Here is a 21,936-nt window from a genome sequence, read left to right on the forward strand (position 1 = left end):
GCACACAAGGCAGGGGAGAGCCTGGCACACATCCATCTCCTGTGCCCCGTGCCCGGCAGCTGTTGCAGGCACAGGGGCAGCCTGGCCACCCCAGTCAGGCACCGAAGGCAGCTCGTTATCTCTGCCAACCCCGCAGCTGCGATCACCAATGTGTGACCTACATAAACACCACAAACACTGGACATAGGCTGCAGGAAGCAAGGGCTACTAGCAAGCACTGCGGCAGGAGTCTATTGGTATCCCCCCCCTGCCAAAAAGTAGCTGAGGATGAAGGCTGACCTGCTGGGCAGCGGGATGCGTATCTTTTCTCTTCCCTCCACGGAGGGGCAGCTCCAGCAGGCGACAGCAGCATGGCTAAACTGAGCTTTCCCAACCCCACCTAGTCTGAAAAAGAATAAAACATAAAATAAATAGCAACCCAGGGCTCAGTTGTACAGACATGAAGTGTTAAGTGTTTATTTTAGGGTTCATATCACAAGCCTTTTTCAGAGACAAAGCTGATTGTGCCCTCTCGGGCTCCAGGGACCAGCTATTTCCTATATCTTGAGCAGGCTGGAAAAGGAATACTGTACCTTTCAGTGATATCCCATCAAGCTCGACACACAGTAGCTTTACACTCTCCGCCCCACACCTTATAAAGGAAAAGCCACCACCACAAGGCTAAACGAATGTACACACGCTATTATTGTAAATCGAGCAGCTAAACCTTGGCAATTTGCTTTATGTGGACTTTGTTTTGTTTTTAATTCCCCAGTAAATGCAGCACTTGAGCTCCCCAAAAAAAAAAAAAAAAAAAAAAAACCCAACCCAGCTTCCACTGGGTTTATTCCAGCTTTAAATACATTAAACATCGCAATGCAAGACTGCAATTCAAGAACCTAAACGCGAGCAAACCTGTTTTCGCTGTGAGCTGTTTCGTAGAGAAGTGAAAAGGGGGTTTTTTTTTCTTTTTTTCAAAAAGAAATCGTAATACAGTGATGAAAGGGTTAAGAATGCAAGAATTCAGACATTCTGTGGAGGGTCTCTAAGAGGTCCATAAAAAAGGAGCAAACAGATCCATACAACGGGAGACAGCAGGAGACAAGAGTTTGTTTTTTTTTTTTTTTGGGCCCTCCCCCCCCACTTTTTTGCTGGACTGCTGCTATGTTACCGCTGCTCCCTTCTGGCCTGAGTCGGCAGGGCAGTACAGGGGCACAGGGGGAGCAGGTCACGACTCCTCGTTGCCAGAATCATCATCATCGTAACAGTCGGCATCCTCCTCCTCCTCGTCTTCATCATCAATGTCGTCGTCGTACAAGTCGTCGTAAAGCAAATCCGAACTGTTGTCATTGGAAGGCACTTTAGTTTTGATGCAGTACTCTGCCAGCGTAGTGGGGACCTTCACGCCATCCTTCTCTGCCTCAGCTTTGGTAGCCAAAACCTGTTTCCTGCGGGGAGGGGGACACACAGAGTGAGCAAGGCTGTGTGCCAGCGGCAGCGCGGCTCGGTCCTGGCCAGCCCCAGCCCTCCCGGCACCTCAGCGCCAGCAGAGCTGATGTTTGGCTGAAGCACCACGAGCAGCACTAGAAGCAGATTTAGCTCCTGTCAGGCCTGGGCTTGGGAGTGCTCCAAGGGTGTCTGCAGCACACATGTGCCCAGCAACATACGAAATCAGTTATCCTACAGGACTCCACATGAGAGACCTGCCAGAGCTCAGAGCAAATTCCATCACATCTGCTAGGGAAGGGACGGTCAGGGATTTCCCACGATGATTAATTGATTCCACGTCTGATGACTCTACCCCAGCATGCTCCAAACTGAGATTCCCACAGCTATCTCCCAGCTCTGAGCTCCCACTGGACGGTAACAGCATTTGGAGCACATGGCTGCACCCCGACATGCTGCCGTGACCCTGGTGCTGCTGGGGCTGGCAGAAGACAAGTGTTTCCTCTTGCCCCAGGACAGGCTCTGGCTTTGAGGGACCAGCAGGGTGAGGAGCAGATGGCAGCCTGTCCCTTCACCCCTATCGTCTGCCATACCCTGCTGATCGACTACATCCAGCTCTGCTGAAGCCAAGGGCACTAAGATAACCTCCCAACGAGGCTCTCGGCACACTGACTGCCCTGCATAGCTCCAGCCAGGGGTACATCCTCCACTCCCAGCTAGTGGAGTCAGTGCAGATGTGTTCTTGCCCCAGTCCCACTGCAGTATGGGCTGCCCATCCGCTGCTCCGCAGCAACCTGGCTCAAGTGTACATCACCTCCCTACAGCACCTGATGAACCATGAACTTCTCAGCAAAGGACAGCCAAGACTGAGCAGTGCTTCCAGCTAATCAAAAACCCAGCTTCGCAAGCGCTTGCCAAATCCCACTGATACGCCTTCGAATTGGAGGGACAAGATTATGATTCATGAGTGCATTAAGCACACAATTAGTAGGATGCAGTCAGTTTGAATCACATCCCAAGCAATGCAGGCAGTGCTCAAAGGCAAGCAGGGACTTCAACTGGGATTTACTAGCAGCCAATAGGTTTTGCAGAGCATCGTGCCAGATTAGTATGAAAAAAGAATTTAGAGACTGATCAGCCCAGTCCTTCTGCTCCAGAAGTTTGCACTGCTTCTGTGTGCTGGGAATCCTAGAGGGACCAGAAGTGTGGACTTGGAATACGATGACAGAATTCATTTCCAAATAAACAACCACAGTGAGAAGCTGGTTTCAGCAAATTCTGCAAGCAGCCTGTTTTACAGGATTCAAAGCCAGAGGCTGGTGGCATCACACATGACAAAGCTTACCTTATGATTTCAGCGTACTCCTTGTCTTTTCCTTTACTGTCCCTCCATTTCCTGAACATGACTGATGCATCCACGTTGGCAGGAGAGAATGTGTTGGGCTCATTAAGCAAAGAGATTACACTCAGTAAGATAGTCCTGAAAACGGTAACCACAACAGCAGTCAGAGATAACACATTCTCAGGTTCTGGATGCCGACAACTTCTTTAGGTCAGGAACTTGTTTTAAGTCGTATCCTAAGCTAAGGATAACTGAGGATATTACTTGAGGTGAAAGAAGATATTTAGGAACTTCAGACCCTGGCCATTGGCATAGGAAGAGTGACACAACACAAACCTCAAGGATCTTACAGCAGCCTTTCAGTACTTAAATGGGGCCTATAAGAAATCTGGAGAGGGACTTCTGACAAGGGGAACAGGACAAGGGGGAATGGCTTTAACCTGACAGAGGGGAGATTAAGATTAGACATTAGGAAGAAGTTCTTCCCTGTGAGGGTGCTGAGGCGCTGGCACAAGGTGCCCAGAGAAGCTGTGGCTGCCCCATCCCTGGCAGTGTTCAAGGCCAGGTTGGACACAGGGGCTTGGAGCAACCTGCTCTAGTGGAAGGTGTCCCTGCCCGTGGCAGGGGGTTGGAACTGGATGAGCTTTAAGGTCCCTTCCAACACAAACCAGTCCATGATTCTGTGATCTCATCTGACTACAGGCCACCATATCTGTGCCTGTGATAGGGCAGCAGGCAAAGTCAGGATCTTGTCCACACTACCATGGATGATCAGCCCCTAAGGCTGCTGTAGCAGCACTCGAGCACAGCAAAGGGAAGACTGTGCAGTTGTTTCACAATATCCAGGCAAGCCGCCAAGGGCCCAGCAGGATTCGGCTGCAGGTACTCAGCAAAGCCAGCAGAAGCCATTCACACAGACCCTTGCGGGCAGACTGCCTTCCTTCATGTCTAGAGCAGCACAGAACTGCTAACTGCCCTGCTGGTATTTACTGGGGCAAACACCACCTCCCTCACCCAGACCCTTCTCATGCATTTCCTACAACCTTTTGCACTTCAGAGATTCAGCCTTTTGCTGCTCACACATTGCCACAACAAGCACAAAACTCAGGAAGTCCCATCAGGTGGCTCTGCACACCCGGCTATCCGGCTGTAGCTATCATCACAACAGTTTCACATGTCCAAAGTGGTTCTGATGTCAACAGCTCTTGATTCAAATGGAAGGGAATAACAAGAGACAAGGAATACGTCTTGAAATACAGGTCTGCTTTACAGAACTTGATTAAAGAAGACTAGAGGCCCTGCTGTACTGGCACTGATTTAGGGGCACATTCAGAGCACCATGTGCTGAGCAGATCTACCAGATCATATATCCAGGAAATGCTTGGTCATTTGGATGCTGAGTTTCTTGAAAGGTTTTGAAACTAAACACTTGTGTCTGGCCAGGCTGTTCAGCACAGCTATCAGGAGAGTCTTATACAATTTATTTTCCAAATGATATAATTCAGTAGAAAAAGAGAACAGCAGCTCTGGAAAAAAAAGTAGTCTGATCAGACTGGAATGATGGGCAGAACTGAAACCATCTTCTACTTTGTCTCAAGAGTTCATTTAAAATCCTTCAATTCTCAGCAAACAGGCTGTAAAGGCACCATGTAAACTCAAGCATCTTTGTAGCGGATTTACTGTAGGGCAAGCGAAGCCTAGGGAAGACCAAGGACAGGAATTCCTATCTGGATTAAGCTTCTGCTCTACCACATTTCCACCAACAAAGCGAGGAGAAGCCAATTTCCACTGCAGCACCCCAGACTCCAAAGTCACTGCAAAGCTACCTAAATACACCAAGGCAAGCGTCTATTACACACTGTGCTCCTCATCCCTGACCAGCACATTAGATCAGCTTCATCACTGTGACACCTTAAGAGCTGAACAGGGTTTGAGATCTAACTCAAACCCTGCTATTGTGGGTAAACAAGGTACAGTAATGGGAAGGGATCCCGTTAGGATCTTACAGGACCAAAACCACAAAAAAGTTCAGCTGAAAACATCCTCAGCACCAGACGGACTGGATACAGGCTGACCCTCTGCAATACTGCCAGGAATCTCTCAGGTGAGGTTATTCTAGCATGTTATTTCGTGTAAGTTGATTGCATGATGAGTGGGGATTTCAAGCCTGCCTCCTGCTTTCTTGCATCTCCCACCCCATTCTGGGGAACAGTGAGCTGTTTTAAGTGTTTACAGAGCTGCTGTCTTCTGAGTGAGTCCCTCTACATCCCTTTGCTGGCTGCTCTCTCCAGATGGTAGAGGCTCAAGGAAACAGACCTGTTAACGTGTTTTTTCCTCTCCATGTATCAACAAAAGGCTTAGACACAGATGAATTGCACTGAAAACAGATATTGAATTTCATCAAAACCAGCACAGACTGGTGCTCCCAAGTACATCCTGTAATATACCTTGTTGGAAAAGGATTTTCTTTTGTTCCAGCTGCTATCCACATTGTAGCCTTTCAAAGCCACCTCTAGAGGTAGGTATGTATTTGTCCGAGCATGGTTTTGCTCTCCAGTATAAAGCAGTTTTTTGCTTAGACTGTACTGACAGTCGTGTTAGTGCATTGAGCTGGTTGCAGGAACCACCCAGATCTTAGGCAGCCAAAAAAAGCCAAAATGGGCATCCCCAGGAAACAAAGCAATAGTGAGACAGGACATCACCTATCCTCACAAGATACAGATGTACCAACATCTTGAAGACTACGCTCAGTTCTGGCCTGTGCACCTCAAAGGACAGAGGGGAGACAGGGGACATATGAAGAAGGGCAACTAAAAGGATCAGAGATCCTCAACTCTAAACCCTGCCACCACTTCCTCAGCTTTACTGGATTCAGAACGTAAGAAAAGCAGTATTCTCTGTCACAGATCATGGCTGCATTCCTTCACATCTTGCTGGATATTTGCCTGCCTCATCTAGCTCTCAGTGATGGGAAAGTCTATACTGACTTGTTTAAAGAAATTAATGAACATGCTTGACATCGTAGAGGTGGAAGCAAAAGTGCTCTCAAAGCTGAAGAATGACAATTTGCCCTGCCAGACACTTCAACCACAGTCATCTGCAGCAAACGGTCAATACTCAGCAGGATTTACAACACCCAGCAGCTGAAGAGAAGCCCTCAGTTACACAAGCAGCTCATTACAAGCATGTTCCCCTTCCACACCTTCAGCCTTGCTGCCTCCTGTCTAACACTCTGGAGCTGTGCAAAGCCAGATGGGAACCCAGCAGGATGTGTTGCTATCAGCACTCAGCCCAACAGGTGATGCTGGTAGCAGGCTAGCAGTTAAGAACAAGGTTTACTTCTGCTGGTTGATAGATCTGAGGAATGTTTGCTCCCCAAATGTCACCCTTAAGCTCTACATGTTCCGATAGAGTAAGCGCCAAAGACTGCAACGTGGTAAGGGAGAGCAGAAATCAGAACTAGCACCATAAGAAGTTTCATGTCAATCTTTAAGGTTGTATATAAGGAAATGTTCAAACTGTGAGTGTGCGGTATAAGTAATTAATGCCCAGAGCTGTCCCCTGAGTTGAGACTTGTCACCTAGTCAGTTCTTTATGGTAGCATCTTGCAATAAGAATGAAATTCAGCTGGTTTTCAAAGCACGGAGAGGTTAGCCTTGAACGCCTCTGGTACTTAGTGATCCTTCATTTCTTTTTGGCAGGAAGAAAACTACCTGGCTAACTGTTCAAGATACCACACTGCAGGGCAGGAGTCAGACAAATACTGCAAGGCGAATTTACGCCTAGTGGGCAGATTTAGGCAATAAGTTACTCCTACTGGGTCTGAATACTCTTTTCCACTGGTGTTACCTTGGAGGAGTTTGAAAAGCGTAAGTGTAGGGTAACATGGACTGGGAAAGGCTAGGACATTGGAGAATTTACTTAAAGAGCATGAAATCCTGTGAACAGGACAGAAGGCTCCACACTGTTAGCCCAGTATCAAGACACACTGCGCTCCAGTATCTTCAGACAACTTAATAAGTCTGGTTCCCACTTGAATCAAGCCCTAAAACACCCAAATTCCTTTCCAAAGCCCTCCCAAGCCTTAACTTGGAGACAACAGGCCTTTGAGGTCACTGTTGCACATGAGATTCACAGTTACCTGACATTTTGGGTAGGGTTCCACCTCTCGGATGGCAGCTCTCCACTTTGTGGGTCATCTACAGGTGGGTGAAGAATTGAGATACATACATCTCCATTCTGCAAGACAGAAACAGAAATTGAGAACTACCTGGTTTGCGGCAGAGGTCTGATGACAACTCCACCCTCTATGTTCTGAGCAGTTTAACCTGTTTGACCTGAACACCCCACGTGCCAGTAAAAATGTGCAAGAACTGGAAACGGTTCTCAATTCTTCCTGGGTCTATTCCATTAATACACTGAAAAGTTTCCATTTTTAAACAGGGTTAGACTGCAAACTGGTACAAAGCAATCTCAAGCCAAAAGGTTTAAAGAAGGTAGCAGAGCAAGCAAAAACAGTAATAAAACACACAAAACTAAATTGGTTTCGAGACAGCATGTACTGTCACAGTGACAGACATGAGCTTTAGTCACAGGAGACCCAAAGTAGGGTTAAAAAGTTTTCTTGTTCCCAGTGGTGTCGAGTTAGCTACAGGAATTTCTGAATTGAAGGATTTAGCACTCCGTACCAGCTCGGGTATCAAAACAATGGTCCTGCCAGGACACAAAGAGGTTGAACAGACAGTGCAGGGCAGGCTTACACTGCTCCCCTAGGACACAGCTGCTTGAAATAGCAGGAAAAAAAAGCAGGGGATGCTCTCTGAAGGTTTTGCTGAAAATGCCTTGCAGCATGCAAGAGGAAGAATATTCTGGCAGCATATGGAAGTCACACAGCCACATAATCCTCAATCTGTGTTTTACTCACCAGTGTCATAGCCCAAATATAGATTTAAAGCTTTATAAGCTACCATTTATAAACACTTTAGGAAGCCTGTAAAACCAATTCTCCATCAGCAACAGCACCCTGACACAATTACTTTGTAGGAGTACTATTGCAGTATTCACCACAGCTGATATTCTCCACTCAAGTTGACTCCAGGGACTCATGAGATCCCAATGTCTTATGTCAGGACAGGATGAATGTGTAGAAAGGGCCCAAGGGCAGCCAGCAGATGTTGGCCTCTCTGGCTTCCTGGCTGGTGGGATGACTTACAAGTTCCTAGAGGCAGCCCCACACCGTCAGGTGGCACAGCCTCAGCAGAGGCAACACTCATGCTGTCCCTGTCACCCCGATCCAAGGCACAGGTTGATAACAGAGGATCAGTTCTGTTCGAGATTGCAGGCAGCAGTTCCCCATGCATCTGGTCTCAGCTACATCCCGACAAGCCTCCAACGCTGCTCAACACACAGGAGCCAGAGCACAAATTAGTACTGCTCACAGTGACAGCATCCGTGCCTTTGAGCCTGAGCCAGTGATCACACCTTTGGATAGCAGCAGCTCACATGAAGGGCCTCCCAAACATTTCAACTCGCCTTGTATAAACAATGACATTTGTTTTATAGCCAAACGATATCCTACTTCAATGTTGGAGGCTTGTGATCAGTATCCAGATTTCAGTGGCTCACTAACCCTGCCGGGTATGCTAACCTACCAAGCCCCTGTCATTCTGAAGCAGGCTTTTGTCAGGAACACAATTACGCACAGCAACACATTACCTGGAGCTGCTGAATACCCAGCCTTGCACTTCTGTTGCTGGAACAGTTTGCCCTAACAAGGCAGTTTGCTTTTTATGACTCCAGCAGGCTTGTGCAATCTAAAGATGTTCTTTAATATAACGTTAAGGTGAAGGTAACCTTACTAATGTCAAGATTATGTTCACCGCCTATGCTGGTTTTATTGATTTCCATGAATTTACCGAGTTTTTTTCCTTTATCCATCTCCTGGGATAATACAATGCTGGTGGCCAGCAGAAAACATCACAGCAATTGGGGAAGTTTCTCAAGCAATCAGATCGGCAACATGTGGATGAGCAACTATCTGGCAATACGAAAGTAGAGAGGGAAGCAAGGATGCGAGAAGTTTCTCTCTTGCATCAACCATTGTTACGTGTTTGGGAGTTGAAGCAGGACAGCACTGCATTAGAGTCTGGAAGAGTAAAAGTGTCATGGGGCCTGATGAGATCAGTACAAGGTTTTAGGGATCAGTGTGGTCAAGGGAAGAGCCTTTGCTTAGAACCCAGGAGGGGGGCCAGAAAGCAAGGAGGACAAGGTATTCATCTGCCAATGGGAAATAGCCTATACCTCTACTTAGAACTGTTATGTCATAAAAATAAAGAACAAGTCAATGCAGTTTTTCCAAAATTCAGCTAGATGACCTAATTAAACCGGAGACAGGGAAGACCCATGAGTTTCCAAGTCTCATTGCTGAGAACTGGAATGTCAGCCCCAACCTCTCCCATCTAGTCCCACCAGCAGGTTCTGTAAACTGCTGCTTGCTTTCATCTTCCTTACACTGAAAGGATTTTTTCCCCCTCCTGACAAACCCTCAAACCTCAAGCCCTTTGCTGATTTAGTCTCAGTTTCATTTGGAGTTATCCCAGTGCCCCATCTTTGTTGCTTAAATGTTGTTTCCAAAACAGCCTGCAAGCTGCTTCAGATTCCCTCAGCTCCAAGAAACACTGCTATGAATACAAAGTACAAAGCCGAGAGCTGGAGTATTTGAAGAGTAACCCGAAAATACACCCAGCAAGTTCCGGCTGAGTTTCTCCTCCTACTTTTAGTTGTTTCTAGAGCCAATTTTTCATCTTTCCCACCAGGACTGGGAAAGGTCCTTTCCAAGACTCATTTTGTACATACCAGTTTGGTAACCATTTCCCACTCACCTCCTGCATGAGAATTTCTGGATTCAGAATCAACATCCACAGTACGGATCTGCAGGTCTCAAAGTTATCTTTATTTAAAGATCAACTCGCATGTAACTGAAATAGAGCCTTAAACAGAAACACCATCCCTGGCTACATGCCGAGTCCAAAACTCAAGTCAGAAGACTGTCAGATGACTGATCTAAGAATCCCCTAAAATTGATCTAAGAATCCCCTAAAATTGCCAATGCTGATGACATGGGACTTCAGCTGGGGCTGCCTGCTGCAGGTATGGGAATGGCTCCACCCCTACCTACAAGAACAGCATTCCCTACAACATTTAGATTTAACTGCCCAGCGATGAGGCCAACATGTAACATCAACTTTAGCTGATGATAACCACTTCACTTATGGTTTGAGCCATTAATATCTTCAATACTTCCAAAGGTTTAAGGAAGTAGAAAGCCTTCTCACATGCCTGAGAAAAAAGTTCCATAAAAAGCACCTTACCTCATAAATGTTGGGGTGCCACATTTTGGTCAGGAATCTGAAGGTAGGTGGTGAGTATGGATAGTCAATGGGAAATTTAATGTGAGCCTGGAAAAAACAAAATATTTTAGTTAAGAAACAGAACAAGAAAAAAAAAAAAAGAGAAGCAACAATTACAGTGAAAAGTTGTAAAAAAACAATTTCTGTTAAGGCCATTAAATTGTTCATTTTATGAAGTGCCCATATGACCCCACAGTATACCTACACTTATTTCTTATTATCAAAACACTAACTGGACAAGAAAAATCTAAACGGACTGACCTGAGCTGGTTAATGCTCAAAAAACAAGCCAAAGGGCATCTACCACATCCTAATTCAAGAGCATCTATTCAACAATTGCTGTTAAACAGGGTTAAATGGATTTTAAAAGCTGCTACTAAAGATACTGCTACTGCCTTTATGGGTTCAGAAGCAGGCTAAAAATGTTTGCCAAGGTGAACAGACCTGTTTTACATTTGCCAGTGCAAAGGGGTTTTTTTGCCTTTCTTGTGTGAAAGTTAAGCTGGTCCATCTACTCATGGTCCTAATACTACATTTCATGCCACCACAAGCATTTCCACAGTCTGAATACCATCTCTGTTTAATAAATCACTGCAACCAAATTGATGAACCAAATATTGACAGGCAATGACAGCAAACAGCACCTTCCGGTGGTCAGCAGCCAGCTGTAGAGCAAGACTAAGTTGTGCGAAGACTGCAGAGACCCCAGCACTGGGTATTAACTTCTCTGTGCCATCCTGCCATTCACAGCAGTCAGAAAAGCCAGACAACAGAGAAAAAGGGCTGAATCTGGACTAAGGGGGACTTGCATGCTGCTTATTGCGCTGCAGAGCACAAACCCTTCCCTTGGCACTGGTCAGCCTTCCAAAAAAATCCCACTACCAGTCTAGTGTAGGATCTCCAGAAAAGCATCTCCTGGCCCATGCACCACAGCCAGGCTCTCATGCGACTGAGAATGCAAGAAGAGATCCCAAAAGCAAGGTGCATGCGATGAGAGGAGAATCCCAGGCCAACCCCTTCCACTTAAGTATCTAACCATGACACCTGGACCAGGGGTGCACTGCCCCTGTCCAACAGCTATGGGAAGTTTTATTCCCAGAAAGAGAAGCAGGCAACCAAACAAACAGGATTACTGAGCCACTAAATACCTGGCTACAGTTTCACTTACAGATCAGCATATGCCTTTGCATGCAACCCAAGTTTAATGGAGCCAGAAAGCCAGGCAGACAAGAAAAGAAAGGTTTTCTGTTCATCTTTATGAAATAAATTCAGCAGCTCATGTGTCTTTATGTTCTGTACATGCCTGCTCATGATACTGACTGTATGTGGGTATGTTACAGCAGCACTGAGTCTTCACTCTGCAGTCATTTGCCACAGCATACTCAAAACCACAATATTTATGCTCTGCTTAAATAATCCTAGCCCACAGTCTAAGGTCAGTTACACGAATGGCATTGCTCCCAGAAGAGCAAGTGAATGTCTCTTGTTACCACACAGTCTCAGAAGAGAGCAGTTGCTGCAGCAAGGACATGCCTGGCTCTATAACATGCTACCCTGCACTGGGAACAGAGCAGAGATTTACTGAGGGCAGAGCAGATTCACTTCAGCTCAAGCACTTGCATCATGTAGCTGCAGACTCCTACTGATCACTGGGATTTTCCCAAGAAAACCCATTCCTGTGCTTACGTGCAGTTTCATGAGATCCAAGACATAAAACAGCCCAAGGACTGAGATTAAAAATGCAAGAGACAACAAAACGCAGGCTGAGCTACCTACAAGACTTCTTGGCAGAACCTTTGTGTCTTCTACGCAGGTATAGTTTCTAGGTGACCAAAAAAGCATACTGACAGTAGTGTACCAGCATTACCATGTTTGTATCTCACACATGTGGTCAAGGAGCTGAGGGTGCAGGTCTCATTCGTCTCAGCAAAAAAACCCTGCTCTCAAACTGTCTAACCCTGAGAGTTTCACTTCAGCAAGACCACTGCAAAAGCTGAGCCTGGAGCACCAGTTATGGTCTCTGTGTGATGCAGACTCATGCAGAAGCTGTACATTCCAGAAGACTGTTCCAAACTTCCAAATCCTGTTTTTCAGCCACAAGTCTTCAATGGAAAAGGGCTATCTGCCTGCAATAACAATCATTACAGAATTAAATAAAGCTGATGTGAAGGACGCCTCTCGATCTTTGGGGCCAGAAAGTGCAACTGGAGAGAAATTAAATCTTTTCTTCTCATGTGGGGGCAGCCAAGAGCCAAGTCTGCCTGTAACCTCTTGCATATTTAGAGAAATCAGTCACTTTACTTGTTGATAAGCCATTTCTAACTAGCCTGTATTTAGCACAGTGAGATGCTGTACTGGAGTACAAAGCAAGAGCAGCTTTTCCACAAACCTGATTTCAGAGCCAAAAGCCACCAAACTAGGAAACCCCACATTACAGGCAGGGATTTTCTCCAAACAGAAACCCAAACATACATCACTTTCAAGTCCCTATACTGAGACCATCCAGAATGTGAAAAGTGAAACCAAACACTTTTCCAGGGCATTACAAACAGGTCCTATAGAATTACTTTGCATCTCTTCTGCAAGAGAAATCATGGGAAATTATGTAAACCCACTCTGCTCTCACTGAATGCTATTTGAGTTTCTGAGTGGGTTAAGCAAGCCAAGAATTTCCAAGACAAGCTGCAAGACTACTTGCAAAGATGCATCAACAGCCATGACTCCAGGTCATTTTTTCCCCTAAAAGCCCAATTCTAAACATGTTAAGAGACAAAAAGACCAAATTAGGCAATAAACTTATTTTTAAATAGAGCTCACAGGAAGGTTTCCTCCCTAAAATTTCACTGATGTAAGGCGTATCAGCCATCTGAGCTTATTTCTGGCAAATTCAGCCAGGCTGCTAGGTTCCAAAGAGTGGCAGAGTTTTAGGGCAGCTTGTTGTTAGCCCAGTTACAACCAAAATAATTTAGTAGGGCTAATGATGCAGCTCAGTTCCCCACCTACAAGTACCCAACCATTACAGCATTCATCATGTGATTGACAGCTCTAGCTGAGCTTAAATTGAAGAGAAATAATCCTATTTCAGTGCGCTGATTTTAGCTGCCTGCTCATCATGGCTCTTTGACACCACTGAACATAGTCAATAGCCAAGAAGGTGGTGACCACAGCCATCAATTCATTCCCCCCCTTTGTCAAATTATAACTAGGCAGACTTATAGTCCATAGAAAAAGAATAAACTCCTCTGATGTTACATTGAATAGACTAGCTTGGCAGAAGATTCAGCCCTTTACAGGCATTTACAAACTCCACAAGAACTTCTACCTCTAAATTACACCAGGACACATATTTTAAGAATATTGCAACCAGCATGATCACTTTGTTTCCTATTTTATTGCCTTGCTCCATGCATCCTCATTAGTGACTGCACTTCAGGTTTGTTCTTTTTCTTTTATTTGGGTAAGGTAATGCCATTGTGAAATCTATGTATCGTAGAAAAATAAAGTTTCACTAAATACTGTTATCTGACTGAAAATACAAACCTAATGTTTCTACCAACCACTGAATTAATTCTCGATTCAGTTGCTGTGAATAATTACTATAGTGACGTTATTTATAGAGATCTTGCCTATGCATTTCATCCTACACTTATAGTTGGGTCCTGCACTTGGGCCACAACAACCCCATACAATGCTCCAGGCTTGGGGAAGAGTGGCTGGAAAGTTGCTCATGGAAAACGACCTGCGGGTGCTGACTGATGGAGTTGAACATGATCCAGCTTGTGCCCAGGCAGCCAAGAAGCCAACAGCATCCTGGCCTGTATCAGTGATCATCCCCCTGCACTGGGCACTGGTGAGGCTGCACCTCGAATCCTGGGTCAGTTCTGGGCCCCTCACTACAAGAGAGACATTGAGGTGCTGGAGCGGGGCCAGAGAAGGGCAATGGAGCTGGTGCAGGGTCTGGAGCACAAGTGTGATGAGGAATGGCTGAGGGACCTGGGGGGGTTTAGTCTGGAGAAGAGAAGGCTCAGGGGAGACCTTATCGCTCTCTGCAACTGCCTGAAAGGAGGCTGCAGTGAGGTGGGGGTTTGTTTCTCCTCCCAAGTAACAAGCGATAGGACAAGAGGAAACGACCTCAAGCTGCACCAGGGGAGGTTTACATTGGATATTAGGAAATGTTTCTTCACTGAAAGGGTTGTCAAGCACTGGAACAGGCTGCCCAGGGCATCCCTGGAGATATTTAAAAGGCATGCAGATGTAGCACTTGGGGACATGATTTAATAACAGACTTGGCAGTGCTGGGGTAACAGCCGGACTTTGTGATCTTAAAGATCTTTTCAAACCTAGTTGATTCTATGACTAATATTATATTAATGTCATCTCTCTCTCAGTGGGGAGCACTAATGCAAGCAGGACTCCCACCTAGCTTCAGCTGTCTAGAAACTTGGTATTTATTGCAGCCTAGCTCTATACGACACCTCTGTAGTCTGACACTGATTTCCTCTATTTCTCTCAAGCTGACAAATCCTGTATTTTTAGGCAGCAAGGGTGAGAATGGTGAATCTGTCCTATCTGCCCACTGCAGAAAGGCCATGGGGTTAGACCACACATTTCCTGGAAAGCCACCAGCATCACAACTGACCTGATTTGGAGAGCACCATCTGCTTTTACAGTAGCAAACAGAAAATGCAGCTGCTTGGTGTTTCTGGAAGTGCCAGTTAAAGGTAATTTTTATTTTAAAACATCACCAGCTTAATGTAAGCCCTGTGAAAAGGCAGTATCAGTGAAATTAAACACCCTTTGCAAGCATATTTAAGATCAGATGCAAAGGAAACGTTTGCATTTTTAAACTATTTTGTGGGTTTTTTGGTAATTATCTGCTACAGCCAGCCCACAGACAAGCTCCTACTGATTCCACGTGCAGGTACCACCAAGATCTTCTACAGATCACCCACCCTGCCGCAGTGAGAGCTGCAGCACTTGCAGACACAAGGCCTCCTCGTTTTTCTTTGTAACAGGCATAACCAGGCTCCTTGCTGTGCACATCATCCTTCCCGTAACTGCATGCCTAATGAATGCCTCCTGCCAGCATGCTGCTAACACCACCATACATTTAACATGTGAGAAAGCCAACAACAGGAACTACAGACCACTACTGGGTTAAGTGTTAAATCTAATCCCACAAAATGCCCTTTACGGCTTCTAGTGCATCAAGCATTTATACAATTCATCTAATGGATTCTCCTCCTCTACTTTAAGCCTGGATTAGTGCACAAGTATTAATACTATGTCCCGGAAAACATGTTCTGTAGAGGTCAGCTGTAAGTACTAGCAGCCTGTTTCTCACATCAGTAAGGTTTAAAGTACCTCAATATCATCCAGGTTCAGAACCTGAAAAGCAGCATTAAAGCTAGCTGCATCACGCTGGCAACTATTTGACAAGGTAGAAATAAATGTAGGACCAACACTGCTATTTCAGCTCCAGATATGATGACTTAGGACATCAGTAATTTCTTGTGGCAGAGCTGGGCACTAGCCTGGTATTTTAGGTCCAGTTCTGGCTTGATTTCCCAGCAGCAACATATCAATGTTTATTAACATCTGGTGTGCTTTTAGAGAACTAGGACCACATCACTGATCCAAGCCAGAAACTGAGTGACCAGGTCAATTAAGTCTTGTGAGTCCTGAAAATCCCCTTCCAGCTGCAACAGCTATATGAACACTAACAGCAGCAAGCCCCCTACATTCTGTATTACCTGCACTGTTTCATAAACAGTTTAAATCACAAAGACCTGAATTTGAGGAGAGAACTAGATCTCACATAAAAGAGATGTGGCTCTATTTTCTTTCTTGTTTAGAAGCTTCAAGTCTGTAGGGCAAAGTGAGGTTAACTTACACAATCAGAGACTGGTTTGACAGGCAGGAGCCCATTTTTGTTTCACAGTAAAATGTATCTTGTATACAATTCCTAATTTAGTTATATGGGTCATTACTAAAAGCTGTCATTTCCAACAGAAGACTCCTCTAGCTTTGGTAAAAGGAAACCTAGTTCATACTTCTTTTAACAGTAAATTGTTATTAAATATTTATCCATCCATGCTATGTTCATAAAGCTGGGACTGTTGTTGAATCACCCAACCCAGACCAAAGCGGAGAGCCTGCAATATGATGGTCAAAGTTACAATTATACCTTTAACGAAAGGGCTTTCACCCACGTATTAGTCATTTGCTCCTCAGATCTGCAATCAGGACTAACAATATGGCTTCAGACATGAAGCCATAATTGAGCTGAATGATACATGGGGAATTCACTAGAGCCCCGTTAAGCTGGTTTATATCCAAGCTCCTGTGATCTTGTACATTCACACGCCTGCTGCCTGGACCATCTCTCAAGGGATCCAAATAAATAAAACTGCTCTGAACAATGACGTTAGAACAAGCAGTGCCTGGAAACCAAACCATTTTCTTCTAAAATTACTCAAAAGAAACAAAAGGATTTTTTTCTTTTTAATAGTGTCTCTCCTTGATAACAGGGATACCTTGATAACAGGTTCAGTCTGCAGGTTCTAGCCTTCATGACAACAACTGCTCATGGCAGCTGCTACTCATCTAGAGACCGAGTTATCCCGCACAAGTCAGCTGTGTTTAGGATCTCAAGCAGTTCAGCAACAGGAGAAATCATTTATTCCTTGCAGTGGGTTTTACTGCAGGGACAGTCCACATTATGGCCCAGCTAATTCTGTTGTTCAATCTGAACCATGCAACAACCACTTTGGCTTTGGCTAGCAACACTGTCCGTGATCTTGATCCAGCTTCAGACAGGTCAGCTCTTGTGCTGAGAGCCTGCTGGGGAAAGGCTGGAAGCTAAATATGAGGTTTCCCTTGGCCTGCAGACTCCTAAAGCTGTTCCCCTCCCTGGTTGCACAACTGAGCACAGACTAGGTGCCCATCTCCAACTGTGCACAGGTCAGCACTGCAGCGCCCATGGTTTGATAGAGAGGTTTCTTCTGCCTCAGCTCTATGTCCTAGGCTGATAATGGCAAAGCAAGAGCATTTCCAGACTAGGGTAGATTTCTGAACTCCTAAAACTCTTGAAACCCCTAGGACACAGCTGTGTAACTTTGATGATTTTTCCCCTTGATCATTGTCCATGGAGCTTAGGTGAAGGAACAGATTACAGGAGCACTGACCTACATTAGCCAACAACTGCCAGGCCCACTTCTGTGACTTTTATTGCCAGTTTGACTTTGAACAATGATACAGAAAACACCATCATTGCAACAACTGCAGATGTAGCATCCAGTGAGATTATGGATTTGGAAACAGCTATCCAAGTATTTCTTCTATAACCTGTCTGTTTTCACTCAGTATTTGCATTTGTCTGCCACCTCATCACAGGAGAGGCAACTACCAGCAGCTATGTAAGACCTAACAGCAAACAGAACTAGTTGGTCCTCTTCTGCAAGGCAAGCTGCCAGCCCAACGGCCTTAGTGAGCATTGACCACAGGATACAAGCACTAAAGTAAATTCAGATTCCCATGTGAGAAAGCTGACATCATACTTAAGTTTCTGTATTTTCCCAGGAATTCCCATGCTGAAATATTCGTAGATTCTGCCCCCAGTTCAGTCTTGACTCCAGGATAGGTCTGATTTTAAGATGAAAAAAAGTAAGATTGAATATATTAGAGATTGTGACAGGCCAGATGTGATGAGATTTCTGCCATCAGTGAAGGTCTCGTGTTGGGACTGTGCTCTTGGGTCTGACGTTGATTGCCTGAAAATTGTACATGAGTTGTATGGCTTGAAATGAGGCTCGCTGGGTTTGTGTTATGCAGAGAGGCTAGTCTGTGTGACTATCTTCCGGGCAGAAACAGATGACTCAGATCTTATTTATATCTGTTCAAACACACTCACTTCCCCATTTGGACAAAATAGGAAGAATGACTCCAAATGTGTGAAACTTAAGTCTCCCTATAATGTGTAATACTTACTGAAGGAGTCAAAGATACTTGGAGATACTGCACCCAAAGTTTACTCCAAATCACACATCTCTTGTTAGGTCTCTGTGCCAGAGGAGAAGCTGGCACTCAAAATATCCCTACTGCAGGTATAGCTGAGGATGCTACACCTGCACCAGGCAAGCTCTAACACACTTGTAGTTGTTCTAGAAACAGCTTGTGTCCACTCCAGACAAAGCGATTTTCCAACTCTTTCTGCTGGTAAAAATAACATGCTGGAGCAGTGGCAGGAATATTTGAGGCTGCTTATTCAAAGTATCCTGCTACATCACTGGCATCTCTGGCAGCATGTGTGGAAGTCCTCCAGTCAAGCATGTACAGATCTGATACTCTGCGCATCTGCCTCCATTTGCCAGGCTTCAGAGTCCAGAAGATGGTCTCTTTTGTTAAGAATTAGCCTACAGCATCTTCAGCATCCTGTTCAATCTCATATTTTGAGCTTTCACAACTTAAGTAATTAATTTTATTGAAGCAGATTTACACACACACGTCTGTGGAATGGTTGAGCATGAAACAGTATGATTTACTTCAGACTTATCCTGGTCATTTCTCTAGAATGGTTAGGGTTGTAAGGGACCTTAAAGACCATTTAGTAGATCTACAGTTTAGTCAGTTCAAATTCAAGTGCTCATGACCAAAGCATATCCCAGTTTTGCTTCATTTTGCATCAGGCTTGATGGAGTTTCTATGAACTCACCTATTCATTCCCCCATTTGCATACTTACCAAAACACAGCAGATTGCTTTATTGTTCAGTGAAGCAAGCCATACCATTTGCATCTGCTGACTGAAGAGATGCCCAAGCTAGATCAATGTGAACACACTTTTCTTCAGCCTGTTTTAACTATTTTTAGACAGTTCTTTAAACAAGCACCATTCATGAGTCAGTGAATCGCCTTGACTCTCTTCATATGCAAGCAGGGCTGGATGCAAGAGGAAAGCTCTCCTCAAGGGACAGCTAGTCACATGTTCTGTTAAAAACACAGGGCAGGTCTTCATGCAGTCACCTCTTTCATAAGCAGCAAGGAGAAAGGAATATTTATAGCATTGTAAGTGTAAACCATAGCACTGTGCTGCAGTGTTACACAACTTTGTCTTTCTCAGCACGGCAGGCAGCAGTTCTGACAAGACCTCTCAAGGTGGCATACCAGCATTTATTTAAACAAGGGATATAGGTTTCTAGAAACTGAATGGCAGCACCTAGGAATCTTCTCTACGCTGGCTGCCACACAGGAGCCAACTAAGCACTTACGCAGCCACACTACTTATTTTTCATCTTCTGCATCACTGACCATAAACCTTCCTGTTTGGAGCTGGTCACAAGCAGTAAATCTAGGCAGATATAGGTAACACTTGCCCAGCAGTAGTAAGCAAGTCTGCGGAGCTATGCCACTTGCCACCAAAGAGCTAATTACAGCAGCACCATCTCCTAGAGTGGAAGTACAATCAGCATTGTATTGGTCTAGATTATAAACCTATAGTAATATGGCATTATTATGCATAGTCGCAGTGTATAACCCATCTGCAAAGTGCCTATAATCCTGTACAAGCCAGTATGCAAACTGCCCGCCTGCCCAGCATCCTCCAGTTCACTGCAGGGTCCAGCACTATGTCAGAAGCTATTCGCTAATGAGAAGCCTACGTTTGACACACAAAAGCATGTATTTCCACACTTCTGCATAACGATGTGCCTGTCAGCTCCATTACCATAGGCTGCTTCAACATCAAGTTTAAAGTTAAAGCTAAAATAAGTGCATTAGCTGACACATACCAAATCCTTGCTCCCAAGGCTATTGTTTCTACAGTAACAGGTTTTGGGTGGTTTTTGCTAGTGAGGAGCCAAATTCAAGAGGTGTTCAGCATACTGTCATTGTCTACCTCTTTTCCTTCCTGCCTTGTGTTTTGGCTGATTTGGAGCTCAGAGCATTACAATCAGCGTAGCTTTACTCACAAGCAGCAATGACTTGATTGCCAGTAAACTGCACTGCGAGGGATGAAAATTTAAGACAGATGAATCCTAGCTCAGATCTCACATTTAGTTTTTCAAAACAAGACAACGCCACCCCCCCAAAAAAAAAAAAAATAAAAAAATTCCACAATATTACTGAAGTGCTAAAGTCTCAGTTTGAGCTTTGTCTTACCAAGGAAAGGGAGCCCAGTTCAAATGATATGTTTAATTCATTAAATGACTTCAAAACACAGACACCCACCTTAAATCATAAATCAAAACACAGAGGCAGATTACTGAGGCCTGCAGAGTGTTAAGCTGCTACTTCTCACACTATAAAGTACTCTTCCTCGGGCTGGGGTGGGGTGAAAGCAGCAGCTGCCATCCCAAATGTGCCACAGTACCAGCTCCTGCAAACATTACGTGTAACAGCTGCATAACACCAGGCAGAAAAACAGCTCTTCCGCTAAACCTCTGCTTTAAAAAAAGCAGATCAGATGCACTGCTGCTGTAGTCACAAGGACAAGATATTCAACTGCTGTGGCCTTCAGTGATTCTGAAGTACTACTGTTGTTTGTACCACATCTCGAATTGCCTTGTGTTAGGTAACACTTATGCTCCCAACATACCTCTAATGGAACAGCTACGGAAGAACACGTCACTTCGCATACAGTCTCCATCTCCTGCAGATCATCAGGAAGTCACCTCCCCACTATAACAACTTTAGAAAGCTAATTAGACATGGCTAGACAAGAACAGAATCATTGTTCTTGATAATCATTAATACACAGATGCTTAAAAAACATATTTCAGGCCACATGGATATATGACAGAAAGTACAGCACCGAAGGGAAAGCTAGCATTGATTTTTCTACCAACTAGTTCCAGCTAGTTGCCATGTCAATGACTAATATGACATCCAGATAAAGCCAGAATCTTCAGTTTGCCTTAATTATCTCCTGAAAGAGCCATCAAAGGGTGGCAAAGCAGTTTGATTCATCTGCAGTGCTGCACAGATATTTAAGGTACCCTTTATACATCTGCTAAAAGCAGAATGAGTGGAATTCAGCTAAGCTTAGTACATGAATGAACATCCTTGAAATTCAAGCTTGTATCTAATTAATTGTAACCATTTATATTAAGTTTGAAGGCATACAGGGTAAGAGTAGCAGTCAGGAAGAACCACTTCAGACTACCACAGGTCAAAAGAGTTTCAAGGTCAAGACATTAAGGAGACAGATGTGAGATGAGAATACAAGCAAGGGATCTGATCACTGGGACAGAGAAAGCTGGATCTTGTAAGAAAGTCAGAGGACACTTGTATGATTATAACACTAAAAGCAACCCTTAAAGAGCTCTAACATCATGCAGTATTGCCTACCAGGACCAAGGAAGGAACTGGGGGGAAATTAAGATTAATTTAATTCAGAACAAATTTGTGTGCCAGATAAGCAATTGCCCATAGTGGCATACCAGAGAAGAGACAAGATCTATAGTAGATGGACAGTCTGCTTTTAGTGACAACTGGAGTGTGGATGAAGAAAACCCTCCAAACCCTCCAAACACTGAGGTCTAAGCTGAGCAACACGATCAACAGCAGTAGCAGATGGATAGTAAGAGCTCTTGCAAGAGTGCTGCTGCATGTATTGCTATGGAGATTTGTAGGAACAGGCAATACCTCAAGAAAAAGTAGAGAACTTCAAGACAGAGCAAATTTTCTACTGTAAGACATCACTTTCTACTTAGACCCTTTTGGTATCTACCTTCTGGTGATATTTGCTTAACTTATTTTCCAGC

The 21,936-nt window shown here is 44.7% G+C and overlaps 1 protein-coding gene across 1 annotated transcript in view; it reads right to left on the minus strand.

Moving 5' to 3' along the window:
• Positions 1–311: 311 nt before the first annotated feature.
• UBE2R2 (ubiquitin conjugating enzyme E2 R2) overlaps positions 312–21,936 on the minus strand; it is a 49,875-nt gene continuing 28,250 nt past the window's right edge. Inside the window, exons 2-5 of the mRNA XM_030512327.2 lie at positions 10,138–10,224; positions 6,909–7,006; positions 2,771–2,905; positions 312–1,427 (exon numbers count right to left, since the gene is read on the minus strand). Coding sequence (XP_030368187.1) covers positions 1,208–1,427; positions 2,771–2,905; positions 6,909–7,006; positions 10,138–10,224 — 540 coding nt within the window. The 3' untranslated portion in view covers positions 312–1,207. The remainder of the gene's footprint in view (positions 1,428–2,770; positions 2,906–6,908; positions 7,007–10,137; positions 10,225–21,936) is intronic.

This window comes from Strigops habroptila, chromosome Z (assembly GCF_004027225.2).
Source record: "Strigops habroptila isolate Jane chromosome Z, bStrHab1.2.pri, whole genome shotgun sequence".
In the NCBI taxonomy this organism is placed as follows: domain Eukaryota; kingdom Metazoa; phylum Chordata; class Aves; order Psittaciformes; family Psittacidae; genus Strigops; species Strigops habroptila.